The sequence below is a fragment of the Cuculus canorus genome, chromosome 30 (genome assembly GCF_017976375.1).
Source record: "Cuculus canorus isolate bCucCan1 chromosome 30, bCucCan1.pri, whole genome shotgun sequence".
In the NCBI taxonomy this organism is placed as follows: Eukaryota; Metazoa; Chordata; class Aves; order Cuculiformes; family Cuculidae; genus Cuculus; species Cuculus canorus.
The window spans coordinates 1,266,638-1,278,153 of NC_071430.1; the positions used below are offsets into that span (position 1 = coordinate 1,266,638).

The window sequence follows — 11,516 nt, forward strand, 5'->3', positions numbered from 1 at the left end:
TGGGGGTCCAGGACTCCCCCTTAGCAGTGGTTTGGGGGTACTGCCCCCCCCCAGCTGTGGTTTGGGGGTCCCCCAGCCCCAGACCCCCCCCAGACTCCCCCCTAGACCAAAGTTTGGGGTTTCAGGACTCCCCCCGACCTGTGGTTTGGGGGTCCCCCAGCCCCAGAGCCCCCCAGAACCCCCCTAGACCCAGGTTTGGGGGTCCTGGACCCCCCCAGCCGTGCTTTGGGGGTTCTACAACCCCAGGGACCGCCCCCCCCAACCCCGACCGGGCACGTAGGGGTTAAGCCCCGCCCCCTCCGCCCCGCCCCTCCACACCCCCGTGACGTCACGGCCGGGGGCGCCGCCGCCAAACGTGAACGGTGCGGGGGGGGGGGGGAGTTTGAGGGGGTATTGGGGGTCCTGGGGGGCAGTTGGGGGGATCCTGGGGGGGTTTAGGGAGTCTGGGGGCAGTTTGGGGGGGCAGTTGGGGGCCCTGGGGGGCAATTGGAGGGGGTCTGGGGCAGTTGGGGGTCCCAGGGGGAGGTGGGGCAGTTTGGGGGGGCAGTTTGGGGCCCTGGGGGGTAATTGGGGGGGGTCTGGGGCAGTTGAGGATCCCGAGGGGCAACTGGAGGAGGGGGTCTGTGGCAGTTGGGGGGCAACTGGGGGGGGGATTTGGGGCAGTTTGGTGTCTCGAGGGGCAGTTGAGGTCTGGGGCAGTTGGGGGTCCCAGGGGGAGGCGGAGCAGTTTGGGGGGGCAGTTGGGGGGCTCACCTGCCCCCCCTCCCCCCCCCCCCAGGCCCCATGGCGCTGCGCCTCGCTGCCCGGCTGCTGCGGCCCCTGCGGCGGGGGGTGCGCTGGGGGGGCACCAAACCCCCCCCCCAAAATGGTGAGTGAGGGGGGGGGACCCCCAACTCCCACCCCCCTAAAACCCCAGAGCGGACCCACTCGCCCCCAGCCCCATTTGATTTTGGGGACCCCCCCGTCCCCCCAGCCCCATTTGACTTTGGGGACCCCCCCTCGCCCCCAGCCCCATTTGATTTTGGGGACCCCCCTCGCCCCCAGCCCCATTTGACTTTGGGGACCCCCCTCGCCCCCAGCCCCATTTGATTTTGGGGACCCCCCCCTCGCCCCCAGCCCCATTTGACTTTGGGGACCCCCCCCCGTACCCCCAGCCCCATTTGACTTTGGGGACCCCCCCTCGCCCCCAGCCCCATTTGATTTTGGGGACCCCCCCCCCTCGCCCCCCGCCCCATTTGACTTTGGGGACCCCCCGTACCCCCAGCCCCATTTGACTGGAGGGACCCACTGCTGCTGGAGCCGCTGTTGGAGCCCGAGGAGCGCCTCCTGCGAGATTCCGTCCGGGATTTTGCCCGCGAGCGGCTGCTCCCCCGCGTGATTCACGCCCACCGACATGAGGGTAGGAACCCCAAAACCCCCTCCCCGGCCCCAACACCCCCAAATTTATCACCCCCACCCCCCCATTCCACCCAGAGACTCCCCTCACAACCCCTTCATCATACAAAGTCTGCCAAGTCCTGACACCCCCAAATTTATTCCCCAACTTGGAGCTGATCCCCCCCACCTCAGACCTGACACCCCCAAATCTGATCTCTCCCCCAAAAGCCTCAAGGGGCCACCAGACCCACCCAGAGCCCCCCAAAACCCACTCAGAGCTGCCCAACCCCTCTGCCCCACGTGTGTGAGTGCACTGGCACGAACGCATGGGGACCCCCAAACCTGCCCCCACACCCCCGACCCAACACCCCCAAACGTGACTGCCCCCCCAAACCCTTCCAGAGCCTCCAGAGCCCCCAGAGCCCCCCACAACCTCCCACACATCCCCCCCTGAACCCCCTAAACTCCTCTGCTCCACATGCTTTGCACCCACCAGCATGAGGGTACAGGGACCCCCAAACCCGCTCCCCCCCAAACAAGCCCCCCAACTCAGACCTGACACCACCACACCCCCCCCAAACCTGCCTGCCTCCCAAGTCTGCCCCCCCACCTTGGACCTGCCCCCCCCAAAACTGCGCCCCCGGACTCCCCAACACCCTCACAAAGGTTCAGGGTCCCTCAACCCCCCCTAAACCCCCCTCAAACTCTTAAATTCCAACTTGCCCCCCCCCGGGAATTAACGAGGGGAGTCTGCGGGGGGGTCTGCATTGACACCCCCCCTGTGCCCCCCCAGAGTTTGACCGCGAGATCATCACTGAGATGGGGGCCCTGGGGCTGCTGGGCCCCACCATCAAAGGTGGGGGGGCATGGGGACCCCAAAAAACAGCAGGGAAGAGGGGGGCTACAAAGGGGGTGCAGAGGCTCATATGGGGGGGGGGGGAAGGGGCTCCAGGGGTCTCAGGGGGTCCCTGGGGGTATTTGGGGGGTGTCTATGGGGGGGATTGGGGGTCTATGAGGGGGGCCATGAGGGAGTTTGGGGAGGGCCTATGGGGGTTCTATGGGGGATTTTATGGGGGAGTCCATAGGGGGATTAAAGGGGGGTTGTTGGAGTTTGGGGGGTCGATGGGGGAGGTTCTGTGGAGAGTTGGGGTTCAGGGGGGGTCGATGGGGAGTTCCATGAGGGGTTGGGGTTTGGGGGGATCAATGGGGGGGGGTCCATGGGGGTTGAGGTTTGGGGAGGTTCATGGGGGGCTCCATGGGGGTTGGGGTTTGGGGGGGGGTCCATGGGGGGTTGAGGGTTGGGGGGGGGGTTCCTGGGGGGGGTCCACGGAGGTTGGGGTTTGGGGGGGGCCCATGGGGGGGGGGTCCATGGGGGTTGGGGTTTGGGGGTCTCAGTGGGGGGTCCGGGTTGGGGTGACGCGGAGCCCCCCCAGGCTATGGCTGCGCGGGCGCCTCGTGGGTGGGTTACGGGCTGGTGGCGCGGGAGTTGGAGCGAGTGGACAGCAGTTACCGCTCGGCGCTGAGCGTCCAATCGTCGCTCGTGATGCACCCGGTCCTGACCTATGGCAGCGCCGAGCAGCGGGAGCGCCTCCTGCCGCGCCTGGGTGAGGGGCGGGGCCTGAGACGCAGGGGGTGGGGCCAATGCTGGGTGATGGGCGGGGTTTCGCGATGGGCGGTACCTGGGGGCAGAGTCTGGTCCACAGGGGGCGGAGTCAGAGCGGGGGGGTGTGTCCGTGGGGCAGTTGGGAGGGGCTGTGGGAGGTCCGTGGGGCAGTTGGGAGGGGCTGTTGGGGGTCCAGGGAGGCTGGGGGGGGGGTCCTCACCCTTTGCTGCCCCCCCCCCAGCACGGGGGGAGCTGTTGGGCTGTTTCGGGCTGACGGAACCGAACCACGGGAGCGACCCGGGACGCATGGAGACGCGGGCGCGCAGGAACCGGGGCGGCACCTACACCCTGCGCGGCACCAAGAGCTGGTGGGGCCCTGAGCCCCCCGAATCCCCCTGACTCCCCAGAGCCCCTCTCCCATCCCCCGATCCCCAATGACCCCCCGACACCCCAAAAACCCCTCTCCCCCCCAATCCCCAATGATGCCCCAACACCCCAGAACCCTTCTCCCCACCCCCCGATCCCCAATAACCCCTTCGACACCCCAGAACCCCTCTGTCCCCCCAGACCACTGACCTCCCCAGACCTCCCCTGACCCCTCAAAGCCCCCCTGCCCCCCTCCCTCCCGACACCCCCAGACCCTATTGGATCCCCCCAACCCATCAAAGGGCCCCTGCCCCCCCCCAGACCCCACTGGACCCCCCCGACCCCTCAAAGTCCCCCAGGAGCCCCTGCCCCCCAGACCCCTACAGACCCCCCCCCAGACCCCATTGGAACCCCCCAACCCCTCAAAGCCCCCCCAGGAACCTCTTCTCTCCAGACCCCTGACACCCCCACACCCCATTGGACCCCCTCCAACCTCTCAAAGCCCCCCAAGACCCTCTTCCCTCCAGACCTCAGACACCCCCAGAGCCCTCAAAGTCCCCCCTGGATCCCCCCAACCCCTCAAATCCCCCCTCTGCCTCCCCCAGGATCACACACGCGCCGGTGGCCGACCTGTTTGTGGTGTGGGCCGTGTGCGAGGAGGACGGGCGAGTGCGGGGGTTCCTGCTGGAACGTGGGACCCCCGGGCTCAGCACCCCCAAAATCGAGGGTAAATTCTCATTGCGCGCATCCCCCACCGGAATGATTGTCTTGGAAGACGCGAAGGTGCCTGAGGAGAACGTCCTGCCTGGCGTCGACGGGCTGGCGGTGAGGGGGTGGGATTCGGGGTTCTGGGCGTGTTGGGGAGAGGTTTGGGGTTTGGGGGATCAGGGTCCAAGGGGCTGGGGGTGAGGGGGCATCCAGGGGGGCTGGAGGGGTCTGGGGGCGTATTATGGGAGGTCCCTGTCAGGGGTGGGGGACCCAGATGGGTTTTGGGGTCCCTGCAGTGTACGCGGAGGGCCCTGCTGTGGGTTTGGGGTTCCTGCTGTGGGTTGGGGGCTCACAGACATGGGTTTGGGGTCCCTGCTGTGAATTGGGGGTCCCAACCGTGGGTTTGGGGGTCGCAGCCAGAGTGGGGGTCCCTGCTGTGGGTTTGGAAGTCCTGGCTGTGGGATGGGGGACAGGGTCCCTGATGTGGGTTGGGGTTCCCAACTATTGATTTCGGGGTCCCAGCCAGGGTGGGGGTCCCTGCTGTGGGTTTAGGAGTCTCAGCTGTGGGTTGGGGGGTCCCTGCTGTGGGTTTGTGGGTCCCAACCGTGGGTTTGGGGGTGCCACTGCCCCGCAGGGCCCGTTCGGGTGTTTGACCCACGCGCGCTACGGCATCTCTTGGGGGGCACTGGGCGCCGCCGAAGCCTGTCTGGACGCCGCACGGCAGTACACGCTGGACAGGTGACCCCAACACCCACCTCCCCCCCAGACTGCAGTTTGGGGGGCTGTGCGGCCCCCACCTGATCCCTGTGCCCCCCCCAGGTCACAGTTTGGGGGGGCTGTGTGAACCCCCCTTAACCCCTGTGCCCCCCCAGGTCACAGTCTGGGGGGCTGCATGGCCCCCCCTGACCCCCGTGCCCCCCCAGGTTGCAGTTTGGGGGACTGTGCGGCCCCCACCTGACCCCTGTGCCCCCCAGGTCTCAGTTTGGGGGGGCTGTGTGACCCCCCCTTAACCCCTATGCCCCCCCAGGTCACAGTCTGGGGGGCTGCGTGGCCCCCCCTGACCCCCGTGCCCCCCCAGGTTGCAGTTTGGGGGTCCCCTGGCGCGGAACCAGCTGGTGCAGCGGAAGTTGGCGGATATGATGACAGAGATCGCGCTGGGGCTGCACGCCTGCCTGCGCCTCGGCCGCCTCAAGGAACAGGGCTGGTGCGTGATGGGGGGGTTTGGGGGGGGCCCCTGGGGGGAGCTGAGGGGTCTTATGGGGGGATCAAGGGAACTCAAGGTGCAGTGGGTGCTGCTGTGGGGTTTGGGGGGATCTAGGAGGGGTTTTGGGGTGCTGGAGGGGCTCCAGGAGGGGTCTTGGTGTGATGGAGGAGTCAGCAAGTGCAGGGTTTTGGGGGTGCTGGGGGGGCTCTAGGAGGGGTCTTGGGGTGCTGGGGGGGGGGGGGCTTTAGGAGGGGTCTTGTGGTGCTGGAGGGGTTGGCGGGTCCACGGGTTTGGGGGGACTCTAGGAGGGGTCTCGGTGTGTTGGGGGGGCTCTAGGAGGGGTCTTGGGGTACTGGAGGGATCGGTGGGTCCAGGGCTTTGGGGGTGTTGGGGGACTCTAGGAGGGTCTGTGGGTGCTGGAGGGGTCGAAAGGTCCAGGGGTTTGGGGGTGCTGGGGGGGTTCTAGGAGGGGTCACCAGGTCCAGGGGTTTGGGGGTGCTGGGGGATCTCGGGGGGGTGTCTTGGGGATCTGGGGGTTTGGGGATCCAATGGTGCCGCCCCCGCAGGGCTCCCGCCGAGGCGGTGTCGCTGCTGAAGCGGAACTCCTGCGGGAAGGCGTTGGCCATCGCGAGGGAGGCGCGGGACATGTTGGGCGCCAACGGCATCTGCGACGAGTTCCACGTCATCCGGCACATGCTCAACCTCGAGGCCGTCAACACCTACGAGGGTACCGCCCACCGCGCTCACCGCGTCCCACCGTGACACCACATCCCACCACGCTCTGCATCTCACCACATTCACCGTGTCTCGCCCCATCCCACCACAACACCACATCCCACCGCAGTCGCCACATCTCCCGGCATCCAGCTGTGCTCACCACATCCCACCACACCCCCAAGATCCTCTGGCACTGCACCACATCCGTCCACAAAACCACAACTTCTGCCTCAAATCTTCTCAAACTTCTCCTCAAACTCCCCAAAACTGTCACTTTTTACCCCAAATCCCCTCATTAACTCCACGAAAAACACAACTTCTGCCTCAACACGGCACCAACCACGCTCACCGCATCCCACCACGCTCACCATGTTCCACTGCGTCAGACTGCGCTCACCACGTCCCGCCACGCTCTTCATCTCACCACATTCACCACATTCACCACATTCACCGTATCTCACGGCATCCGGCTGTGCTCACCGCATCCCACCACGCTCCTAAGACCCTCCGGCACTGCCCCACATCCCTTTGCGCCCGCTGGAATCCCCCGGCGCCGCACCGTGCCAAGCCCGGCTGCTCTCCCGCCCACAGGCACCCACGACATCCACGCGCTCATCCTGGGCCGCGCCATCACCGGCATCCAGGCCTTCGCGCCACCACGGCGGGACTAGGGCAGGGACGGCACCGCGCCGGCGGCACAGCTGGACGTGATGACTGGTGTCACCCATGGGGACACGGCCGATCCTCGCACCGAGGGACCCAAGGAGACGGTGCTGATACCGGAACTGTCACCAACCAGACCCGACGTCTCCAACCGGAGCCACCAGCACCAACTGTACCCGGCGTCACCAACCAGACCCAGTGTCACCAACTGGATCCAGAACCACCGACGAGACCCAGTGCCTCCAACTGGATTTGGTGTCACCAACGAGACCCAGTGCCTTCAACTGGATCCGGTGTCACCAACTGGACCCAGAATCACCAACGAGACCCAGTGCCTCCAACTGGATCCAGAATCACCAACCGGACTCGGTGTCACCATCTGGACACGGTGCGACCAACCAGATCCAGAGTCACCAATCAGACCTGGTGTCACCAGTGGGGAATTGGTGTCACCAACTTGTCCCGATGGCTCCGATTGGACCATCTGGACCCGGTTGCGCTGGCGCCCGGTGCCTTTTTCCGCCCTTACCAATAAACGCCAGAGCAGCCGCTGCTCACCAGCGCTAATTGAGACGGGGGACACAGGGGGGGCCCCCCCAGATCCAAACTTAGGGTTTTTTCCTTTTTACTGTTTTTATTCCAACGACAAAACTTTGGGCCAAACCACCGCCATCGCAGGGGATCCCCCTCAGCACCGGCACCGCGCACCCCAGGGTGGGGCTTGGGGGGTTCTGTGGGTTTGGGGGGGGTCCTATGGGGTTGGGGGGCGGGGCTGAGGGTTTGGGGGTGTCCTGCAAGATTAGCGGGGGCTGCAGGGGTTCATAGGGGTTTGGGGGGACTGTTTGTGGGTTCAGGGGTGCCTTGTGGCGCCCCTGGAGGGCTCTGGGGGTGGCTCTGGGGATTTGGGTTGGTTTCCGTGGGTCTGGGGGGGCTCTGGGGGGTTCCTGTGAGTCTGGGGGGCTCTGGGTGGTTCCTGTGGGGGCACTGCGGGTGGCTCTGGGGGTTCAGGATGGTTCCTGTGGGTCTGGGGTGGCTCTGGGAGTTCGGGATGGTTCCTGTGGGTCTGGGGGGACTCTGGGGGTTCCTGTGGGTCTAGGGTGGTCTCTGGGGGTTCGGGGTGGTTCCCATGGTTCTGGGGGGGCTCGGGGTGGTTCCTGTGGGCCTGCGGGGGCTCTGGGGTGGCTCCCGTGGGTCTGGGGGGTCTCTGGGTGGTTCCTGTGGGTCTGTGTGGGCTTTGGGGGTGGCTCTGGGGGTTCGGGGTGGATCCTGTGGTTTTCGGGGTGCCCTCAGGCCTCGGGCTGCAGGCAGAGGTCGCGGTAGGCTGCCTCAACAGTGCGGCAGACCTGCTGCAGCTCGGCCTGCGCCTGCTCCACACGCTCCACGACAGCTGCCAACTGCTGCAGCCGCTCCTGGATGAGCGCGTTGTGGACATCGTAGCGCTGGAAAAGCCGCTCTTCCAGCTGCTCCGCCAGCCCCGACACCTGCCCGGAACACGGGGGACGAGGAATCGGCTCCTGTCGGGGCGCAGCTTCGCAGCGCTGCGTTCCGCCTGCATCCCCCGAGCGAGGGTGGCAGCTGCGGCCGCCCCGGCTGGCACGGCTCCCAGCCGGGCTTGGCTGCCCGCCACCGCCAGCTGCGCCCACGATAGCCGGATTGCCGCCCGCGGTAGCCACCGGAGCCGCAGCTGCCAAGGATGCACTGCCATCTGCGCGGGGGCCTCTGGGACTCCCTTGCTCCTGTCCCGCCGGCACTGAGCCCCGGCTGCGGGGACACCGGTGGGAGCCAAATCTGGCCCTCGCACAGCCGAGTGAGGACACTGAGGGCTGCGCGGGGACGCAGGAGCCATCGGCATTGCCTCCGTTGCCCAGAGCAGAGCCGGGGGCAGCTGCGGAGGGGCTCCCGGCAGCATCCGGCGCACCGGGTGCCACAGCTGGCACGCCGCAGCACCTCCTCTCGCCGCCTGCTGCTAATCCGGGCAGAATAACGCGATTAATAACACCATTAACCGCCTCGGGCACTGAGGTCTCTCCCGCGGTGCCCACCTTCAACAGCAGGCTCTCCCTGAAGCCGCTCATGACGGTGTGGTCGTCCTTGCGGCTGTCGTTGACGCGGTTGATGAGCTGCTGCGCGCGTTGCTGCAGGGCCCCGATGCTGGCGTCCAGCGAGGCGAAGTACCGGGAAGCCTGGCCATCCAACGCCGTCTCCACGCCGGACCGCGGCAACACCAGCTGCACCTCCGTCCTGGTGTGAGACGCAGAGACATAGAATCGTAGTTTGGGTTGGAAAAGACCTCAAAGCCCATTCAATTCCACGTCCTGCCATGGGCAGGGACACATCCCATTGGATCAGGGGCTCCGAGGCCCATCCAACACGGCCTGGAACCCCTCCAGGGATGGCGCAGCCGCCACTGCTCTGAACAACCGTTCCAGGGCCTCCCAACCCTCATTGTAAAGAAAACCCTCCTTTATGTCCAGTCTAAACCTGCCCCTCTCCAGTTTGTCCCCATTTTCCTCGTCCCATCACTCCAGGAGTTTGGGAACAGCCCCTCCGCAGCTTTCCTGGAGCCCCTTCAGGCGCTGAAGCTGCTCTGAGGTCTCCTGGGAGCCTTCTCCAGGCTGAACAACCCCAACTCTCCCAGCCCGGCCTCGGACAGGAGGTTCTGCAGCCCTCGCAGCATCCTTGGAGCCTCCTCTGGGCCCCTTCTGACAGCTCCATATCCATCATTTTTACCCCAAATCCCCTCACTGACTCCACAAAAACCACAACTTCTGCCTCAAATATTCTCAAATTTCTCCTCAAACTCCCCCAAAACGTCAATTTTTACCCCAAATCCCCCCACTAAATCCACAAAACCCACAACTTCTGCCTCAAACCTTCTCAAGTTTTCCCTCAATCTCCCCAAACCCAACATTTTTAACCCAAATCCCCTCAGTGACTCCACAAAACCCACAACTTCTGCCTCAAATCTTCTCAAATTTCTCCTCAAACTCCCCCAAACTGTCAATTTTTACCCCAAATCCCCCCACTAAATCTACAAAACCACAGCTTCTGCCTCAAACCTTCTCAAATTTTCCCTCAAGCTCCCCAAAACCATCATTTTTACCCCAAATCCCCTCGCTGACTCCACAAAAACCACAATTCTGCCTCAAATCTTCTCAAATTTCTCCTCAAACTCCCCCAAACCATCAATTTTTACCTCAAATCCCCTCGGTGACTCCACAAAAACCACAGCTTCTGCCTCAAGTCTACCAACTACCCGAAACTGCAACTTCCAAGACAAATCCCCTCATAGACTTCCTCAAAACGGCAACTTTTACCTCAAGTTTTCTCAGATTTCACCTCAAACTCCCCCAAAATTGCATTTTTAAGCCAAGTCCCCCCCAAACTACACCACAAATCTCTACACAGCCCTCCCCAAAGGCACTTTTTACCTCAAATCCCCGCACAAACACCACAAAGCCACAACTTTTACTTCAAATTTTCTCATTTCCCCTCAATCTACCTAAACCAGCATTTTTTACTTCAACTCACCTCACAAATTCCCCAAAAGTGCATATTTTTTTTTGCTCCAAATGCCCCCAAACTCCCCAAAATTTCAACTTTCACCAGAAATCTCCTAAGTCCTCCCCAAACTCCCCCAAAACGCAACTTTTACCTCAAATCTTCTCAAATTTCCCCTCAAACTCACCCAAAATGCTATTTTTCTATCCCAAATCCCCTCACAAACTCCAAAACAGCAAAACTCGCACCTCAAATCTTCTCAATTTTCCCTTCAAACTCCCCCAAAATGTGGTTTTTATCTCAAATCCCTTCACAAACTCCACAAAAACAAAACTTACACCTCAAATATTCACAATTTACCCCTCAAACACCCCCAAAATGTGATTCTTTTATCCCCAATCCCCTCACAAACTCCCCAAACCTGCAACTTTTTACCTCAAATCCCCTCCCAAACTCCACAAAAACAAAACTTAGGCACCAAACCTTCTCAAATTTCCCTTCAAACTCCCCCAAAATCTGATTTCTTTACCCCAAATCCCCTCCCAAACTCCAGAAAAGCAAAACTCACACCTCAAACCTTCTCAAATTCCCGCTCAAACTCCCCCAAAATGTTATTCTTTTACCTCAAATCCCCTCACAAACTCCACAACAAGGAGTCACAGCTTTGGGGACTTCAGAAATCACTTTTCGGGGGGAGTTTGAGGGGAAAATTGAGAAGATTTCAGGTGTTTTTCTTTTCTGAGGTTTGTGAGGGGATTTGAGATAAAAAGCTGAGGTTTGGGGAAGTTCATGACAGGATTTGGGGTAAAGAAATCACATTTTTAGGGACTTAGAGGTGAAAATTGAGAAGATTTTAGGTGTGAGGTTTGTTTTTGTGGACTTTGGGGACGGCTGTATGGAGATTGAAGGCAAAAGTCGCGTTTTGGAGCTATTGTGACCGCTCTCTTGCTTTCCACGTGCTCCTTTTGACCCCACACAAGGCAAACCCTTCGCCCAAAGGGCAGAAGCGCCGGTACCCGTCGGGCTCCTTGTCTTCGGGGCTCTCGGGACTCAGCCCTGCCTCAGGCTCGGGCCCCTCCTTGCGCGCCATCGCCGCTCGGGGCAGAGCGGTTGGGGCGGGAGCGCGGGACTCCACACCCACGCTGGGCTGCGACATGGCCGGAATGATAAGAAGGCGGGGCCTGCGGTGGGCGGGGCCTCGGGGAAAACATCACGATAGCCAATCAGCGCCCGCCTGGCCGCGCGCCAGCCAATGAGAGGCGGTAAAGAGAAAAGGCGGGAAGGGGCGATTTGGCGGGGGAGGGACCCGCGGTAGCCAATCAGCGCCCGCCTGGGGCCTGAGCAGCCAATGAAAGGCTGCGAAGGGAAAAGGGGGCC

The 11,516-nt window shown here is 62.9% G+C and overlaps 2 protein-coding genes across 2 annotated transcripts; one reads left to right on the plus strand and one right to left on the minus strand.

The window, feature by feature from the left end:
* Positions 1-303: 303 nt before the first annotated feature.
* On the plus strand, positions 304-7,179 carry GCDH (glutaryl-CoA dehydrogenase). Its single transcript, XM_054051818.1, has 11 exons — positions 304-362; positions 779-868; positions 1,265-1,399; positions 2,171-2,233; positions 2,811-2,981; positions 3,222-3,348; positions 3,952-4,171; positions 4,689-4,792; positions 5,133-5,258; positions 5,825-5,985; positions 6,567-7,179. Exons 2-11 carry the CDS (start codon positions 784-786, stop codon positions 6,644-6,646), a joined length of 1,272 nt encoding a protein of 423 aa, XP_053907793.1. The 5' UTR covers positions 304-362; positions 779-783; the 3' UTR covers positions 6,647-7,179.
* Positions 7,180-7,817: 638 nt separating this feature from the next.
* On the minus strand, positions 7,818-11,287 carry SYCE2 (synaptonemal complex central element protein 2). The gene is made up of 3 exons (XM_054051840.1): positions 11,156-11,287; positions 8,681-8,879; positions 7,818-8,119 (listed from the first exon to the last, which is right to left on the minus strand). Exons 1-3 carry the CDS (start codon positions 11,227-11,229, stop codon positions 7,925-7,927), a joined length of 468 nt encoding a protein of 155 aa, XP_053907815.1. The 5' UTR covers positions 11,230-11,287; the 3' UTR covers positions 7,818-7,924.
* Positions 11,288-11,516: the final 229 nt, after the last annotated feature.

Excerpts from the sequence above, each read along its gene's own strand:
- GCDH (XM_054051818.1), top strand. The coding sequence starts at position 784 with ATGGCGCTGCGCCTCGCTGCCCGGCTGCTGCGGCCCCTGCGGCGGGGG. Across the intron at positions 5,259-5,824 it reads CGCCTCAAGGAACAGGGCTG|GGCTCCCGCCGAGGCGGTGT; the intron begins GTGCGTGATGGG and ends CCGCCCCCGCAG. Across the intron at positions 5,986-6,566 it reads GGCCGTCAACACCTACGAGG|GCACCCACGACATCCACGCG; the intron begins GTACCGCCCACC and ends TCCCGCCCACAG.
- SYCE2 (XM_054051840.1), bottom strand. The coding sequence starts at position 11,229 with ATGGCGCGCAAGGAGGGGCCCGAGCCTGAGGCAGGGCTGAGTCCCGAG. Across the intron at positions 8,880-11,155 it reads GAAGACAAGGAGCCCGACGG|GACGGAGGTGCAGCTGGTGT; the intron begins GTACCGGCGCTT and ends GTCTCACACCAG. Across the intron at positions 8,120-8,680 it reads GGGAGAGCCTGCTGTTGAAG|GTGTCGGGGCTGGCGGAGCA; the intron begins GTGGGCACCGCG and ends TGTTCCGGGCAG.